Source organism: Rutidosis leptorrhynchoides, chromosome 10, assembly GCF_046630445.1.
Source record: "Rutidosis leptorrhynchoides isolate AG116_Rl617_1_P2 chromosome 10, CSIRO_AGI_Rlap_v1, whole genome shotgun sequence".
Lineage (NCBI taxonomy): Eukaryota > Viridiplantae > Streptophyta > Magnoliopsida > Asterales > Asteraceae > Rutidosis > Rutidosis leptorrhynchoides.
This window is the reverse complement of record NC_092342.1, coordinates 62,041,678-62,063,108: the sequence shown is the minus strand read 5'-3', so window position 1 is coordinate 62,063,108 and position 21,431 is coordinate 62,041,678. Positions and strand designations below refer to the sequence as shown.

At 30.1% G+C, this 21,431-nt stretch overlaps 1 protein-coding gene across 1 annotated transcript; it reads left to right on the top strand.

Moving 5' to 3' along the window:
• The first annotated feature begins 2,759 nt into the window (after positions 1-2,759).
• LOC139870322 (uncharacterized) lies at positions 2,760-3,134 on the top strand. The gene has a single exon (XM_071858149.1). The coding sequence runs from the start codon at positions 2,760-2,762 to the stop codon at positions 3,132-3,134; it is 375 nt and encodes a 124-aa protein (XP_071714250.1).
• The last annotated feature ends 18,297 nt before the right edge of the window (positions 3,135-21,431 follow it).

Here is a 21,431-nt window from a genome sequence, read left to right as displayed (position 1 = left end):
AGCTAAAAAGTACAAAGTACAATCCAAGTGGTTCAAATTATTGATGAGAAACGTCAAGAAATGACAAGAGTACAAACCGCGAAATGCAAAGTACAAGATATCTAAGCGTACGAAAAGGAGTTCGAAAATTCGGAACCAAGACATGAACCAACTTTCAGCACACGACGCAACGGACCTAAAATTACAAGTCAACTATGCACAAGAATATAATATAATATATAAATAATTATATAAATTATTTATATATTATATTTATAATTAAATAAAACGTCGACAAGCTAAGTTCTAAATCAAGTGTGAGCTGGATTCAGTACCTCCGCATTCGCGGAGCTGTGAGGCATAAAACCTCCGCACTCGTGGAGCCGCCAGGATCAAAAATGTGCCTATAAAAGCTCGAGCTTTCTGCTGAATCCATACACCATCCCTTTTCTATCAATCTTTCTATATGTATTTATATTTATATTTATAATTTTAATTTAAATTTAAGTTAATAATAATTAGGTTATTGTAAGAATGTTTTACGGGTTTTAAGTCGAAATTCTGTCCGTGCGACGCTACGCGATAAATAATCACTGTAAGCTATGTTCTTCCTTTTTAAATTAATTATCGTAACTAAGTTATTATTATGCTTATTAGAGCCGAAGTAATCGTGATGTTAGACTAAATATTATGATGGGGTTATTGGATTTTGTACCATAATTAAGGTTTGGACAAAAGACCGACACTTGTGAACATTGGACTATTGACTATTAATAGGTATGGGGTATTGTCTAATCGAATGACAACTCATTGGAACCTGTCGAACCTATCTTCAAATTACTTAATCTAATAATTATTAAAATGATTATGTATGTCCTATTTAGTGACGTTTATACGACATTTTTTACGATCATTTAATTAATTATTCGGGTTGGGTAATTGATTATTCATTCTGATCAAGTGGGTAAATTAATATTCATATCTCATTAAAACAGGGGTGGATTACATACAAGGATAATTGGTGTAATTGTTAACAAAGTAATAAAACCTTGGATTATACGAAGTCGATAACCAGGTGTAATCATTAAACAAAGTACTAAAACCTTGTTACAGTTCGAAACCCTAATTAGTTGGAATATTTGACTTCGGGAATAAGGTTAATTTGACGAGCATTTTATAATTATGACCGATGGACTATTATGGACAAAAACCAGATAGGTATCAAACAAAACCAGGACAAAGGACAATTAACCCGGGCAACAATTAATTAAAATCAAAACGTCAAACATATGATTACGGAAGTTTAAATAAGCATAATACTTTTATTTCATATTTCATCGTACCTTTATTTACTGTCATTTCAATTACTGCAATTTACTTTATAGAAATTTAAATTCTGTCATTTATATAATTGTCATTTATCTTTACGCTTTATTTAAAATTGACAAACCGGTCATTAAACGGTAAAAACCCCCCCTTTTATATATTATTATTACTATATATAATTATATATATTTTATATAAATATAGTTGTTAAAAATATAGCGTTAAACTTAGCTAGCTCCCTGTGGAACGAACCGGACTTACTAAAAACTACACTACTCTAAGATTAGGTACACTGCCTATAGTGTTGTAGCAAGGTTTAGGTATATCCCATATATATAAATAAATAAAACTTGTATCATATTACGTTGTATTTCATATTAAAAATAATACTATTTCGTACTACACCTCGCATAACATCAAATCTAGCTGCCGATCATCTATCCCGACTTGAAAACCCTGAATTAGATAAACTCGATGATACAATCATCAAAGACACATTTCCCGACGAATCTCTAATGAGGGTTGACAAGGAATCTGAAATCCCATGGTTTGCCCATTTTGCAAACTATCTTGCTTCAGGCATTCTTCAAAAAGGACTTTCTTATCAACAAAAGAAGAAATTCTTTGCGAATTTGAAGTCCTATTTCTGGGAACACCCAGACCTATTTCGTGTTGGTGCGGATCAAGTGATTCGCCATTGTGTGTACGGAAAAGAGGCTCAACAAATTCCTGAGCATTGCTATCAAGGGCCCACCGGCGGTCATTTCGGACCAAACCACACCGCAAGAAAAATCCTTGACTCGGGCTTTTATTGGCCCACGATCTTTAAAGATGCCCATAACTTCGTTCAGACTTGTAATGTATGCCAACGAATGGGCAACATCACGAAAAAGGATGAGATGCCTCAAACCGGCATCCAAGTTTGTGAAATCTTTGATATTTGGGGAATCGATTTTATGGGACCATTTCCAAGTTCTCATAAGTGCAAGTACATCTTAGTAGCCGTTGACTATGTGTCCAAATGGGCTGAAGCGAAAGCTTTGCCTACAAATGATGCTAGGGTGGTGGTAAACTTCTTGAAAAATCTCTTCTCGCGCTTTGGAATTCAAAAGGCGCTCATATCCGATCGAGGAACACATTTTGCCAACAACCTTCTTGAAAAGGTGTTAAAGAAGTATGGTGTAACTCACCGTTTCTCTACTCCATACCACCCGCAAATGAGTGGTCAAGTGGAGAACACGAATCGTGCTTTAAAACGTATACTTGAGGAGACGGTTGATAACAACCCTAAGATTTGGCAACGTAAGTTAGATGATGTGTTGTGGGATTTTAGGACTGCGTTTAAAACACCAATCGGTACCACACCATTCAGACTTATATATGGTAAAGCGTGCCATCTTCCGGTTGAAGTGGAACATAGAGCATACTGGGCGTTGAAGCTTTATAATTTGGATATGGAAAAGGCTGGTATAAACCGATTCCTGCAAATGCATGAATTGGAAGAATTAAGATTAGAAGCATATGAGAATTCAAGCTCGTATAAGGAGAAAACAAAAAGATGGCATGATGCCCGACTAAAAGGAGTGAAAGAGTTTGAAACCGGTGACAAGGTTTTGGTTTTTAACTCACGATTTAAATTTTCTCCAGGAAAGTTGAAATTCCGATGGACGGGACCTTATTTGGTGAAACAAGCATTCCCATCGGTATATGTTGAATTGTTTGGAAACGAGAACACTTTTAAAGTGAATGGTCATCGATTGAAACTCTATTTTGATAGAGTTGACACCACGGTTCAAGATGACATCACTTTCTTCCCCAAGGCTAATTAGATTGGGAAGGAGTCGCGTGAACAACTCGCTAATAAACTTCACAAATTGTAAATAGTCCCATTCATGTGTCTCATTTCTTAGGATTGACTGTTTTGAGTGATTTTTCAAGCTTTAGTATGAACCAAGTTGTTTAGGGACCTTCCGCAATGTTTAAAACGCAGAAAAACATCGAAAACTGGTGAAACAGGGCCAGATGCGCCGCATCTATGATGGATGCGCCGCATCTGAAGACAAGAAAAAACCAGAAAGTTTTAAATGCGCTGAGTTTGGGTCATGCGCCGCTTTTGTCCACCAGATGCGCCGCATCTGCTTCAGTTACACCGCATCTGAGCTAGATGCGCCGCATCTGCTCCAGATGCGCCGCATCTGTGTCTGAATGTTGCAATCTGCCTATTTTTAAAGCACAAATACGGGATTTTATCCATTATTCTCATTTTTTTCACCTACACTCCCATCTCATTTTCTCTCAAAACTTCCATCTCTAAACACTAAATCAACCGATTAACCAAATCTCTGATCATCTAATCCGTCTAACAACATGAGAAAGGTAATATTAATCTTCATTTCTTCATGATTCTTGTGTTCTTCATTCTCAAATTCGGATTTAGCTTGTTCTAAGTATGGGGATGTTTGAATCTTCATGTTTTTGGTCATTATATGCTTATATTGTTGTTACTAATCCTTATTCATGCTCGAATTTCATGATTGATTGCTCAAATCTTTACTTTAGAAATTAGGGTTCTTTATGAATTTAAGGGTTTCGAATTTTTGACCATTAATTGATTAAATTGAGATGTTTTGAAGTTTAATTACTAGCATACACTAGAAATTTTCCTTGAACCCTTGTTGAAACACATGATTTTGAATAAATTGAGAATTAGGGTTCTTGAATTGGGAATTTTGACTTTTGTTGACTCGTAAGTGTTCTAAGTGGAATTAAAGCAATTCATTGATTATCCTAAACTCATATATGCCTTAACTTAGTGTTTGTTCGAATTGAAAGTATTATTTGTGAAAGTTAAGGATTGTATGCTTAGGCTTTTTGATGAAATTGTTGACTTGAGTTGGCTTTAATGTGCTAAATGAATGATAACCATTGATTGCATATTGTTTGACATGCTTATTGATGAATGCTAATGGTTCATTATATTTTTTTGGTGAAACTAATTATGCTAGATATGATTGAACTTATGAAGTGATATAAAGTCATGCTAGAATTATTTATTGAGAATGAAACTAGTTCATACCATGTTAGGATATTGTTTAACATAAACTTTGAGATTTAATTTGAACTTAAAATATAACATATCTACATGGTTTTCGCTTGTGCAATTTGAAAGATGTTTTAAATTTCTTTAACGCTAATCAACTTGGTTTATTGTTTTATTTGTTTGGTTTTGTTGTGTTTTTATGTAGACTAGAGCATCATCATCAAACCCAAGATCAAAAAAACAAAAGGGCCCGGCAGTTAGAGATCCGGACACAAGTGAGGAAGAAAATGCTGTTGAAGAAGAAGAAATGGACATAGACAACCAACAACTAAATGTCCGTGGATTAACCACTCCGGATCCATGGATCAACGCGGTTTTGAGGCATCCGGAATATCATGAACGGATGAAGACACTTTTGCACAAAGACGTATATCCGGGTAAATATATTGATTGGTCACCGTTGGAAGAAGCTGGTGAATTGCAAAATTTTCGTAACCTTTTTCGGGTAACATATCAAGGCCATCGAATACATGCATGGGAAAACTTGTTCCGAATGGAAGAAAAAGTGTACCCACTCTTAACCAAGGAATTCATTGGTTCACTAAGGGTTGATTATTCTTCGCCAACATCAAATACCTTTATGAGATTTCGGCTTGGAGGGCAAGACCGGACATTAACACTGCTACAATTTGTAAAGGCACTGGATATCTACGAAGGTTTGCCAAACCAATTGATGCAAACTAACTTTAATCAATGTATAGTCTATGTTTCCTCTTTTAATCATCAAGAAGCGTGGGTGAACATGAGCCATAGCTCATATAATGCCAGCAAGCAGACTTGTAGCAAGCTACTTACTTACGAGCATCGATGCGTCCAAAGATTCATTTCAAGTACGATAAACTGTCGAAAAGATAATAGAAAAAAAGTTACAAACTTGGATATTTGGTACATCCACACGATAATGAATCACACCCATGTTCATATTCCACGAATGATTCTAACTTTCCTTCTTGAAGATAGGAAAAAGATTACGCCAATTATGGGAGGGAAATATGCAACCAAAATTGCTGAACATTTTCGTGTAAATACAAGTGGGTTAGAAGAGAAACGCATGATTGCCTTTGATAAAGTAAGTTATACAAGGGCAAATATCTTAATGAGGGGGTCGAACAGCCTTCTAACTAGGTATGTGGATCCCGAGTACAGGCAACCGCTGTGACGACCTGGAAATTTCCGACCAAATTTAAACTTAATCTTTATATGATTCCGACACGATAAGCAAAGTCTGTACTGTTGAGTTTTAAAATTTGTGAACTATTTTCATGGATTCATTTAACCTTTGACCGATTCCGATGATTCACGAACAATTGCTGTAAATAAATATGTATATATATAAATGTAAGTATATATAATAATCTAAAATTATAAAATATAATTTAAACATTAAAATTAAATACGTAAAATGTAATACAAAATAACATACAAAATAATTAAGTTGTTATGAAAATGATTATATATATATATATATATATATATATATATATATATATATATATATATATATATATATATATATATATATATATATATATATATATATATATGCATATACATGGTTTCTATACCTGATTAATATTTTATGCATATTACTATATATATATAAAATATTTAAATACTAAATAATCAATATGTGTGTTATTATGTATATTAGATGTTATTAAATACTACATACTTAAATATATGTAATATCAATATATTAAAAGATAAAATATAATAGCCATATTAATAATATTAGTACCTTCATTACAATAAAGATTTATATTATTATCAGTATTAAAAGTATTATTAATATTATTATAAATTTGATACGTTAAAATTGTTATAATTATTACCAATATTAGTGTGACTATTATTAATATAATTATCATTATACTTGGTAGTAAATTATGATTTTTAGTCATTTTTTAATTTCATTATTATTATTAATAACATAATCATAACCATTTTTATAATTATAATCATAATTATCATTATTTATTATCATTAGTATTATTGATATTATTATTATTGTTATTAAAATTTCTATCAGTATTATTAATATGATTATTTTGATTAGTAATATTTTTATTATTATTTTCTATTATAATAATTTTCAGTATTTTTATTATTATTATTATTAATATATTCATTTATATTTATTAATTATTAATATAAACATTTAATTATAAATAAAATTATATAAAGAATTGAATTCTGTATGCATCACAATCATACTGTGTTCCTTTCTTGTTTTTGTCTGTAATTTTGTTACCAGTCTTAATCCATAGTACATAACAATCGAATCTTATCTCTAATACCTACAAAATTAGTTAGCAATCTTTTCCCTTTTTATTTTTTTATTTATTTTGCTATATTGGATTCAATGACTTGTCGATACTAATTTCATATATACTCCAATCCAGCTGTTAAATGATATCAGACGAATTCTAGTGCCTTTCACAATTTACAGAAGTCATCAACAATTTTTTTTTTGTATTCAAATTGAAACAGAAAATAAAAACACAACCCAGTTATTATATCTGTTCTTGGTTATTTTTCCAAAATCTCAAATTCGAACCCCATTTCAAAATCTGTAAATGCAGTTCTATTAGGAATTTTCTACTTAATCTTTCTTCAAAATATCATACTTCAATTCGTAATATCAAGCTTGAATTATGGAGTCAAAGTTTGAGATAAAAAAAGTCAAACCCTGTTCTTCACTTAAATTCGCATTTTGTATTACGAATTAAACGAAATTGAGGGTTGATAAAGATTATAGGAAAGTTTCAAAACATATTTTATGTTATACACTTTATCTAAAACGCTACCATTTACAAAATCAATTTTTTTTTGTTTTGCAACAGCAACGAGCAGCAGCCTACTGTTTCTTTTTTTTATTTTTTCTTTTTCTTTTTTTTATTATGTCTATTTAATTTAAGAAACAATCACAAACTTTTATGTGTTGTTATTAAATCTTAAAACTGATTCCAAATTAACTGATATGATTAAGTTAGTACCTGGTTGTGTAATTCCATGAAGAAGAAGAAGAAATATTAGCACAGAAACCTTAGTTAAATAAATATGGTTTGAGTTTATAATCAGAAAGCATGATTAGCAGTGTGGTGTGGGTTGTTGTTGGGTATCGAGAGGTCTCGGGTTCGAGACCCGGCAGGGACATTATTTTTTTAAGGCTGTTACAAGGTAGTCATTTTATTTTCTTTAAAGTTATCATTATCATTATTATTATTATTATTATTACTATTATTATTATTATTATTATTGTGATTTTGATTATGATTTTAAAGATGCTTAAATTATGGAAGAATAAAATGAATATGATTATGGCTACGATAATGGATATAGTTAAGGTATATATATATATATATATATATATATATATATATATATATATATATATATATATATATATATATATATATATATATATATATGTATGTATGTATGTATATGTATAACCGAGAAATACAATTATAAGTATGATTAGGTTTACGACAATATAAACTATGGATATAAATATAAATATAATTAAGTTATGATTAAATGAATTTTTAATGAAAGAATCATTCTTAATAATATTATTACAATTATTAGTGAGATTATTATTATTACAACTATTATTATTATTATTATTATTATTATTATTATTATTATTATTATTATTATTATTATTATTATTATTATTATTATTATTATTATTAATATTAATATACAAGTATTATTATCATTACTACTATTATTAGTATTATCATTACCATTATCATTAAAAGTTTCATTATTATTAAAATCACCATTTTATTTAAAAATATTATTTAATGAAAACTATCAATTTTATCTTATCATTAAACTTATCACCTTTATTAAAAATTATTATCAATATTATCATTATTATTATTATCATTATTAGAATTATAATTATTATTATCCTTATTAGTATTATTATCATAACTATTTTGCAAACAAAAGGAATTATATAAAAACATATTTAATATCTAAGTATATTAATATTACGTAAAATCATGTTTCAACTAATATAATATTATGTATATTGATATAATTTAATTACACATCAAATAAGTATTATAACATATAACATATTATGCATAATAATAAAATTTTATATTAGAGTGTTAATCTTAATACATAATCAAAATATATATAATTTGTTCGATTAAGATTATACATTTTAATATATATACAAATGATATAGGTTCGTGAATCCGAGGTCAACCCTGCATTGTTCAAAATAGTCGTATGTATTTTTACTACAAAATACATTAGGTGAGTTTCATTTGCCTTTTTACCCTATATATTTTTGGGCTGAGAATACATGCACAACTTTTATAAATGCTTTATGAAATAGACACAAGTAATCGAAATTACATTCTATGGTTGGATTATCTAATCGAATATGCCCCTTTTTACTAAGTCTGGTAATCTAAGAATTAGGGAACATACACCCTAATTGACGCGAACTCTAAAGATAGATCTATCGGGCCCAACAAGCCCCATCCAAAGTACCGGATGCTTTAGTACTTCGAAATTCATATCATGTCCGAAGGAGGATCCCGGAATGATGGGGATATTCTTATATACATATTGTGAATGTCGGTTACCAGGTGTTCAATCCATATGAATGATATTTTTGTCTCTATGCATGGGACGTATGTTTACGAGAAATGGAAACATGAAATCTTGTGGTCTATTAAAATTATGGAATGATTATTTATGTTAAACTAATGAACTCACCAACCTTTTGGTTGACACTTGAAAGCATGTTTATTCTCAGGTATGAAAGAAGTCTTCCGCTGTGCATTTGCTCATGTTAAAGATATTACATGGAGTCATTTATGGCATATAGAACTCAGTTCATCGCGATGGTACCAGATGTTATTGTATTCGTTCATGAAGATTTTGGACGGGGTATGACATGTGGTATCAGAGCGGTGGTCTTAGCGAACCAGGTCTTGCATTTGTGTGTCTAACTGATAGTTGTTAGGATGCATTAGTGAGTCTGGACTTCGACCGTGTCTGCATGTCAAAAGTTTTGCTTATCATTTCGTGTCAAAAAATTACCTGCTTATCATTCTTAGAGAATCACTTACTTATTATTTTAAGTCTAGACACGTCTTACTGCATTTAGTGCATCGATAGTGTATAGACAAAATTCATATCTTAGCGTATATGTTACTATAGACTTTTCCTGACAGCTTCCGTAGATTCCTCCGTAACTTATGGGATTTTAGTATTATATATGAATATGTAAATTATGTATTGCAGGGTACTAGTATACATCCTATAATCTATTTCTTATCGAAAATCCTTCATCTGATCGTATGAGATGAATCCCTCAACCAGTTCGAGTCCCTCAGATTCCGATAACTATTCCGATAGTTATTCCGACAGCTATTCCGACATTGATATTCACCTAAGCTCCGGAGTCAGCGTCACCAGAATGAATCAACCAATCAACCATCTCCATTTCATCCGATGGGTTCATAGTCGACTTAATCAATGGAGACGCGAAGAAGGCGATCCTTTCCACCAACCAAATTGCCCTCTTGACGAAGAACCCGAAGTACTTACTAGTGAACTAGTCCGAAACACCATTTTCACCCTCATTGCCAGGATATCCCACAACGATTATATTCTATCCACAATTCTAGATCTTATTCATCCGCTCGTTCCGACCGACAATCACTCCGGAATAATGGAAGAAGTCAACGAACTTCGCGCTCGAGTAATCAATTTGGAGAGTATGGTGCAAAATGTACTAGCTTCAACAACATCACCAGTATTTACAGTACCATCAATAACAGCACCAGTACCATCAACAGTCCATGCCTCAACATCTCATTCTGTACCTCGAGTATAATCATCGTTCTACGTATCGGTCTACATTAATTATCTTCGTTCTTCATGACGATTATGTAATCACTAATGTTTTAGAGATTATGTTTCATAGATCTAACGGTAAATCAAATGTGTTTAATATAATATTAACTCATTAAATCCATGATTACATCTGAAGAAAATATATATGTATATGTGTTTTCATAAAGATTGTAATTAAAAATTCTTTTGTACAAACTGTTAATGGTGAAAATATTTTAACGGGTAGGTAATACCCGAGGAATATTTAGATTTCACATTAATAAGTTATACTGTACATTCTTCGAATCTGATTCAATAGACATTTACTATCTTACTTACAACCACCGATATACGTATCCGTTCACCACAGAATAACCATTTTTATTCAATTTCATATTCGAATTTTGACCTATCAGAATCCAACAAGTGGCATAATGAAGAAAACATATGACAAAATAAAATTTGTTAGAAATAGACAAATTAACTATGAGAAATTTTGTTAAGAATCCACGCTAACTGTTCCTAGCTAATTATTCCTAGCTAACTGATTACATTTTATTTGTCGCAATTTAATTATCGCAATTTATTTTATCGCAATTTAATTCTCGCAATTTTATTTATCGTCATTTAATTTCTGTTATTTATTTTATGCACTTTAAATATCGGGACACGTATACAAGGTTTTGACATATCATATCGACGCATTTATATATATTATTTGGAATAACTATAGACACTCTATATGCAGTAATGATCGAGTTCTCTATACAGGGTTGAGGTTGATTCTACAATAATATATATAGTTTGAGTTGTGATCGAGTCTGAGACGAATACGGGTCACGATACGTATTAATTAATTCGAATATTATACATTAAACTATATATAAATTATTGAATTGCTAACTGTGGACTATCAACGGAGGACTACCAACATTGGACAATTAAAATGAATTAAAATATTGATTATAACATATGAAACTAAACAATTCTTCAAGTTGCCACTTGATTTTGTCTTAAACATCATTTGTATCTTCACGATTACATTCTGCGTTCAAACCTTTCATGATTCTTGAAAACACCTCAATCGAGAGGATGAACCAATCGTACTTCATTTACGGGAGAAAAGATTGATGCATATAGTTATGCACCTGAAAACACTCAGAACCTGAGTAAATGTTTAACACATAGCTGTGCTAATTCCTTTAGCATTATTATTACCGAAAATAACTTTGCATCTGCTGTTCGAGATAGCCAGTTTTGTCACAGCTCCAGCAAGACAACTTCGACTCTTCATACGAAACAACCTTATTATAATGTTGATATATACGCGTGCTCTTTTATTGTTACCAGGAAACCTTTCATATTCCACCATATTACCATCAGCGTTTAATCATCTAAAAACACAATTTTCCTGAAACCACCTCGGATTAATAACCGATGATTCAGATATCATAGCATTAAATGCAGAGGAAACCGAAAAATGGTAGATGGTCTAAACGACCAAAAGTTTGATGATAAAGAAAGGAGTGTTAGGAAAGCTCGATAGAAAATTGGGTATTGAAAAACAGATTGAGCTACCCATGAAGGAGACAAAGGACAAATACAAGGACCAAACCCTATATTCAAAGGATTCAGGTAATTCTGGATCCGTTGAAATCTTTAGAGAATATCTTGCTCCGAAGTCATGTTCAAATCTTGCGGAAAATCTTTCTCCATCAACCATCGAAGTTAGAAATTTCAAAATATCATCATCAATATCTTCGATATTTCTGAGGATATTTTCATAAATATTCTCGTCTGAAATTATATACCTCCTCGTGCTTCCTGTGTATCATTATATTGGAAACATTCAATAGAAAATTTAGTACCGAAAAGCAGATTATGCGAAACTAGGAAGAAAGCTGTGGACAAATCACAAAGAATAAGTTTGACTTCAAAGAATCCAAATGATTCAATGTCTGCTAAAGTCTTTAGTGAATATCTTGCTCTTTACTCTAAACCCTTGCAGATAATAGTTTCTATCATCCTCTGATCTTAGATATTCAAAGATATTATCGTATCTTTCATTATAAATATCCTCCATATTTCTGAAGATATTTTCATAACTATTCTTATCTGAAATCATTAATCTCTTCGTGCTATTGGTATTACATCATATATAAACTGTTAGTTTCTATATTCTGTAAACTTTCGAGCTTAAAATATGAATGTTATTGAAGTAATGTTGGGAACTGATGCATGAGTTAGTATAATATAATGACACTTGATCAACGTGATTATATTACAGTAAGTCATGCCGAGTTTCTAAATGGGACATGATGATTCACAGATTATAACGTCATCATGTGCCATGTTACACGACTCTTACATTTTATCTAATATATAAACATATCAAGAACATATTTTCTTGATAGTTCTATCTTTCCCGGATATTCTGGTAATTTGACGAATCAAGATCGTGTATTACCATTTCTTTCTTAAAACATTAACTACGTTCATTTCGAAATTCATATCTATGAATTCTGGACCGTTGCTCGCTTTAATAGAGGTTGAGAGGATAATAAAAAGGCAAAGAGATTCAAAATATAAGAGAAAATATAAATCCCAATGACAACACCGAAATTACAAACCGTGGTTATCAGTACGTATAGAAATATAAAGACACGGGAGGATTATAAATACAATAATTCCTAGAGCATAATAGAAATAAACAGATTCTTCAGGTGGGAGTTGGAAAATAAGAACGATCATTGCGATAGTTAGAATAAGAACAAGGATCAGAACAGGGTTAAGCATTTTCATAAATCTTTTGAATTTGGGAATTGAGTATAGAAGTGGTGAAAACAAATGGAACGGAAAAGGTAAATTTATAATGGAAATATCAGACAGAGTAATCGAGGCAGATCACCGTATTTAATTATAGAGATCTTAATTTTCTTACTCGCCGAAGAATCAAATTTTTTAGATTTCGAAGATTTTATTTAAATCCTTTGAATTCCGGAATTCAACCCTGACTCTGTCAAAAGTTAAGATGAATCTTTACTTTCCTATTTCACTCTTTGGTGATAGTTTTATTCGTACTCTTCGAATAATCGAATTATTTTATCCATATTTACTCAATGATAATAAAACTCTATTATCAACTCATATTCGTCATGAAAACATTTTTATTGTTAGCCATGACCACCTCACTCAAATTTTGGGACGAAATTTCCTTAACGGGTAGGTACTGTGACGACCCGGAAATTTCCGACCAAATTTAAACTTAATCTTTATATGATTCCGACACGATAAGCAAAGTCTGTACTGTTGAGTTTTAAAATTTGTGAACTATTTTCATGGATTCATTTAACCTTTGACCGATTCCGATGATTCACGAACAATTGCTGTAAATAAATATGTATATATATAAATGTAAGTATATATAATAATCTGAAATTATAAAATATAATTTAAACATTAAAATTAAATACGTAAAATGTAATACAAAATAACATACAAAATAATTAAGTTGTTATGAAAATGATTATATATATATATATATATATATATATATATATATATATATATATATATATATATATATATATATATATATATATATATATATATATATATATATATATATATATGTGGTTTCTATACCTAATTAATATTTTATGCATATTACTATATATATATATAATATTTAAATACTAAATAATAAATATGTGTGTTATTATGTATATTAGATGTTATTAAATACTACATACTTAAATATATGTAATATCAATATATTAAAAGATAAAATATAATAGCCATATTAATAATATTAGTACCTTCGTTACAATAAAGATTTATATTATTATCAGTATTAAAAGTATTATTAATATTATTATAAATTTGATACGTTAAAATTTTTATAATTATTACCAATATTAGTGCTACTATTATTAATATAATTATCATTATACTTGGTGGTAAATTATGATTTTTAGTCATTTTTTAATTTCATTATTATTATTAATAACATAATCATAACCATTTTTATAATTATAATCATAATTATCATTATTTATTATCATTAGTATTATTGATATTATTATTATTGTTATTAAAATTTCTATCAGTATTATTAATATGATTATTTTGATTAGTAATATTTTTATTATTATTTTCTATTATAATAATTTTCAGTATTTTTATTATTATTATTAATAATATATTCATTTATATTTATTAATTATTAATATAAACATTTAATTATAAATAAAATTATATAAAGAATTGAATTCTGTGTGCATCACAATCATACTGTGTTCCTTTCTTGTTTTTGTCTGTAATTTTGTTACCAGTCTTAATCCATAGTACATAACAATCGAATCTTATCTCTAATACCTACAAAATTAGTTAGCAATCTTTTCCCTTTTTATTTTTTTATTTATTTTGCTATATTGGATTCAATGACTTGTCGATACTAATTTCATATATACTCCAATCCAGCTGTTAAATGATATCAGACGAATTCTAGTGCCTTTCACAATTTACAGAAGTCATCAACAATTTTTTTTTTTTTTTGTATTCAAATTGAAACAGAAAATAAAAACACAACCCAGTTATTATATCTGTTCTTGGTGATTTTTCCAAAATCTCAAATTCGAACCCCATTTCAAAATCTGTAAATGCAGTTCTATTAGGAATTGTCTACTTAATCTTTCTTCAAAATATCGTACTTCAATTCGTAATATCAAGCTTAAATTATGGAGTCAAAGTTTGAGATAAAAAAAAGTTAAACCCTGTTCTTCACTTAAATTCGCGTTTTGTATTACGAATTAAATGAAATTGTGGGTTGATAAAGATTATAGGAAAGTTTCAAAACATATTTTATGTTATACACTTTATCTAAAACGCTACCATTTACAAAATCAATTTTTTTTTTGTTTTGCAACAGCGACGAGCAGCAGCCTGCTGTTTCTTTTTTTCTTTTTTATTTTTCTTTTTTTTATTGTGTCTGTTTAATTGAAGAAACAATCACAAACTTTTATGTGTTGTTATTAAATCTTAAAACTGATTCCAAATTAACTGATATGATTAAGTTAGTACCTGGTTGTGTAATTTCATGAAGAAAAAGAAGAAATATTAGCACAGAAACCTTAGTTAAATAAATATGGTTTGAGTTTATAATCAGAAAGCAGGATTAGCGGTGTGGTGTGGGTTGTTGTTGGGTATCGAGAGGTCTCGGGTTCGAGACCCGGCAGGGACATTATTTTTTTAAGGCTGTTACATGGTAGTCATTTTATTTTCTTTAAAGTTATCATTATTATTATTAATGAAAGAATCATTCTTAATAATATTATTATAATTATTAGTGAGATTATTATTATTACAACTATTATCATTAGTATTATCATTATTATTATTATTATTATTATTATTATTATTATTATTATTATTATTATTATTATTATTATTATTATTATTATTATTATTAATATTATTATTATTAATATTAATATACAAGTATTATTATCATTACTACTATTATTAGTATTATCATTACCATTATCATTAAAAGTTTCATTATTATTAAAATCACCATTTTATTTAAAAATATTATTTAATGAAAACTATCAATTTTATCTTATCATTAAACTTATCACCTTTATTAAAAATTATTATCAATATTATCATCATTATTAGAATTATAATTATTATTATCCTTATTAGTATTATTATCATAACTATTTTGCAAACAAAAGGAATTATATAAAAACATATTTAATATCTAAGTATATTAATATTACGTAAAATCATGTTTCAACTAATATAATATTATGTATATTGATATAATTTAATTACACATCAAATAAGTATTATAACATATAACATATTATGCATAATAATAAAATTTTATATAAGAGTATTAATCTTAATACATAATCAAAATATATATAATTTGTTCGATTACGATTATACGTTTTAATATATGTACAAATGATATAGGTTCGTGAATCCGAGGTCAACCCTGCATTGTTCAAAATAGTCGTATGTATTTTTACTACAAAATACATTAGGTGAGTTTCATTTGCCTTTTTACCCTATATATTTTTGGGCTGAGAATACATGCGCAAATTTTATAAATGCTTTACGAAATAGACACAAGTAATCGAAATTACATTCTATGGTTGGATTATCTAATCGAATATGCCCCTTTTTACTAAGTCTGGTAATCTAAGAATTAGGGAACAGACACCCTAATTGACGCGAACTCTAAAGATAGATCTATCGGGCCCAACAAGCCCCATCCAAAGTACCGGATGCTTTAGTACTTCGAAATTCATATCATGTCCGAAGGAGGATCCCGGAATGATGGGGATATTCTTATATACATATTGTGAATGTCGGTTACCAGGTGTTCAATCCATATGAATGATATTTTTGTCTCTATGCATGGGACGTATGTTTACGAGAAATGGAAACATGAAATCTTGTGGTCTATTAAAATTATGGAATGATTATTTATGTTAAACTAATGAACTCACCAACCTTTTGGTTGACACTTGAAAGCATCTTTATTCTCAGGTATGAAAGAAGTCTTCCGCTGTGCATTTGCTCATGTTAAAGATATTACATGGAGTCGTTTATGGCATATAGAACTCAGTTCATCGCGATGGTACCAGATGTTATTGTATTCGTTCAGGAAGATTTTGGACGGGGTATGACAACCGCAACAACCACAACCGCAACCAGATCCACAGCCCCAAGTTGGTAGTAGTTCGGGTCCGGGAAACGATTGGAAAGCATACATGGAGCGCCAATTTTTAGCATTACGTCTCCATCAAGATCAAAATGCTCAGAAGGTAATGGACTATTATGATGCAGGTAACCGGGATGTACGACATCACATTGATTTGGGGAATGACAGAACTTGGTACACTCAAGCCGGGCAGCAAAATCAGCTTAACTGGATGCATGAATAGACCCTGTCATATGCTGCAGATCCCGCTGATAAGGTTAAAAAGGAACATATATTTCATAGCATTATCCCCTAAGAAAGACAAGATTTTAGTTGTAATTGTTCCATATTCAAGTAATATTCGTTTATATTTAATAAGTGCGAAGACAAAAGGCGTAAACGAAGATCTGAAGACAAAAAGGTCCAAAATGCTCAAATGTACAAGATTCAATCAAAAAGGTTCAAAATATTTATGAAGGACGTCTAAAAATGACAAGAGTACAAGTTGCGGAACGCAAAGTACACGATATAAAATAATAAGCGAAGACGTCCGAAAATCCGGAACCGGGACCCGAGCCAAGAAGAAACGCGCGACGCAACGGACCAAAAATATCTAGTCTACTATGCATGTAAATATAATATAATATATAAATAATTATTAAAATTATTTATATTTTATTTATATTTAATATTATGTCGGCAAGCTATGAGACAAATCAATGTGAGCTGTCCAGGGTGGCCATGCGACTCGCATGGCCAGAAGGCTATTTCCCATGCGAGTCGCATGAGGATCAGAATCAGGCCTGGTCTATAAATTTGCCAGTTTTCGTTCGTTTTTACACACCACACACACAAATAATAATAATAATAATACTCCATAAGATAATAAATATATATATATATAGTATAGATTAGTGTTATATTAGATTAGTTCGGGTTATGTAAAGGTTATTTTACGGGTTTTTTGAAGTCGAAATTCTGTCCGTGTAACACTACGCGATAAATACTCAATGTAAGTTATGTTCTCCTTTTTAAATTAATGTCTCGTAACTAAGTTATTATTATGCTTATTTGAGCCGAAGTAATCATGATGTTGGGCTAATTACTAAAATTGGGTAATTGGACTTTGTACCATAATTGGGGTTTGGACAAAAGAACGACACTTGTGGAAATTAGACTATGAGCTATTAATGGGCTTTATATTTGTTTAACTAAATGATAGTTTGTTAATGTTAATATAAAGATTTACAATTGGGCGTCCCTATAAATTACCATATACACTCGATCGGACACGATGGGCGGGGTATTTATATGTACGAATAATCGTTCATTTAACCGGACACGGGAATGGATTAATAGCCACTAGAATAATTAAAACAGGGGTGAAATTATGTACAAAGGACACTTGGTATAATTGATAACAAAATATTAAAACCTTGGGTTACACTCAGTCGACATCCTGGTGTAATTATTAAACAAAGTATTAAAATCTTGTTACAGTTTAAATCCCCAATTAGTTGGAATATTTAACTTCGGGTATAAGGATAATTTGACGAGGACACTCGCACTTTATATTTATGACTGATGGACTGTTATGGACAAAAACCAGACGGACATATTAAATAATCCAGGACAAAGGACAATTAACCCATGGGCATAAAACTAAAATTAATACGCCGAACATCATGATTATGGAAGTTTAAATAAGCATAATCCCTTTTATTTCATATTTAATTGCACTTTTAATTTTCGCACTTTAATTTCTGTCATTTTAATTATCGTCATTTACTTTACTCTTTAAATTAAGTTTTTAGTTATTTTTAATATTTTGCATTAGCTTTTAATTCTGACTTTAAAATATAAAATCGACAAACCGGTCATTAAACGGTAAAACCCCTCTTTTTATATTTATATTTATATATTGTTATATAAAAATAAAGTGTTTCATAAGCCCGTCTCCCTGTGGAACGAACCGGACTTACTAAAAACTATACTACTTCGCGACTAGGTACACTGCCTATTGTGTTGTAGCAAGGTTTTGGTATATCCATTTTGTAAATATTTAATTAAAACTTGTTAAATTTTGTAGCATTCCGTATTAAAAATATACACTATTTCGTAACCCCGTGCTACCACATCAAGTTTTTGGCGCCGCTGCCGGGGAGTCGGCGAAATATTTATTTACATTTTTAGAAAAATAATATAAAATCCTAAAAATTAAAAAATTTAAAAATCTAAAAATTTAAAAAATTAAAACCGAAAAGAAAAAAAAATATATATTTTTATATAATTTTAAGATTTTTATTTATAAAATTATCAAATATTTCTATTTTTAGTTTTATAAAAATATTAAGTTTTTATTTAAATTATATATATATTTTATTTAATATTTAAAACAGAAAATATAAATAAATATAAATAATACGGTTGAGCCTGTCATTTGACCCCCCTCATTTGAACCGGCTCTGGAGGTCATGCGACTCGCATGACCCTTAGCCTGAACCCCATGCGAGTCGCATGAGGGGTCTGACAGGGCCACATACAACCCTACTTTCGCATTAAATACGGTATTTTATTTATTATTATTAATATAAACCCTAATTAGTTTATTAATTTAATATTAATTAGTTTTAATTCTTAATTAATTTGTATTTTACTTTTAATTAGTTTTATTAATATATAAATTAATATCTTTAATAAATAATAATATAAAAATAATATTTTTTTTTTTATAAAAATTATTCTTTTTCTCAACTTTTTATATATTTTTATATTTTGTATCTTTTAGTCGTTTAGCGTAATATTTGTATTTTGTCGTTCGTACTTAGTTTTAAATATAGATTTTGCCGTAGTTTATTTTTATATTTCTAGATTTTTAGGTTTGCCGTAAAATCCCTTAAGTACTTATTCCTTGACTAAGATTTAGGTGCTTTAGAATTTTGCGACGCCATTTTTCGTACGACTTTTTTACTTTTATTTTTCGACGTCTATTTTTCTACTTTTTTATTTTTCGACACTTTTCGACGCGCAATCTATTTCTTTCTATTTTCTAGACACTCCAGTTTTTAGGACCTAGAATTTTCTCTATTTCTTATCTAATATCTCAAACAGAAAGAAAAATTATTTAAGCGGTTAAATTAATGGACGTTGACATTTTTCTGGTTCGTAGTAATAGTTGGATTTGTTAGTGGCTAGTTGTGGGCTTCCGATTTAAAGGGTCCTGGCTACCTGCTGCATCTTTTGGCTATTCGAAACGTGGGCAAAATCAGAAAAGTCTATTAATTGGACAACTTATATAAGTTTTTCTATTTTTATAACTAATAGGATAATTCGTGAATGCACCACATTGTAGCTAAAATTTGGCCATCGCAATAAAATGGAAAATTTTGAAAACAAGGCCTTGGAAACTCTTTTTGAACTCCAAAATCAATTAAATCAATACTCTCAACCGAGTGTTGATGACAATTCGGTCAGTCAATCTTGGATCGCGAACGACGAAACAATAACTGGTTGTGAAATCTGTGGAGATTATCACTCAACATGGGAATGTTACTATTACGTTCCTACTGAAAATTACGCACCCACAGAACCTGAATGGAACGATTATGAAGAACACAATTCTAATTGGGATTATTCCAAAGAAGATATTCAAACTCAACAACCAGAAGAACTTGAAGATTCTTTAGATTATATGAGAATCAAACTCGAAGAACTTGATGCTCAAAAGGAACAAATGAGAGAGTTTGTAAACCGGCAAGCTGAAACTCTATCAGATTACACACCTGTTGATCTGAGGAGTATTGTGCAAGAAAATCTCAAATCATCGAATTTTGATGAATTCGAGAGCTCCGAAATCACCAACTATCCCGATGATAATTCTTATTCAGCCTTACCAATTTCACAACATATCGACACATTAGCCTCTACCGACGAAGAAGATGTAAGGGTAACAAATTGGTACTCTTGGGAAAACGATAACGTTGAAAATTTTACCCCCGAGACCAAACCGAACTTCACCATTCCACAACCTCCTAACCCAATATTCTCAATAGACGAGTCATCTACTGAAGATGAACCACGAGCTGTAATAGATAATGACACCTCGGATTTCACCCAATTGGGTAATAGAGGTGAAACCTTTGATTCCGAGAATGAACGGAAGGAAATATTAGAAATTGTCCACCCTATAGATATAAGTATGTCGGTGTATATCGATCCATTTGACCAAGAACCAGAAAAGAGACATATCCATTTACTAAAAGCTACACTTAAAAAAGAATTAAGTAGTGACGATCGGGTGAGTCTAAACTTTAAACCCATTGATATATTATACACCACCCGAGATATAAATAACTGGCTCACTATTCTAATTCGTGGAACTTATTCTACCGACTTCACATGTCGTCAGCTAAGTGTGGGGAAGTCTAACCCCACTTAACG

What these genes read in the sequence shown, in the direction of transcription:
- LOC139870322 (XM_071858149.1), top strand. Translation starts at nt 2,760, where the DNA reads ATGGAAAAGGCTGGTATAAACCGATTCCTGCAAATGCATGAATTGGAA.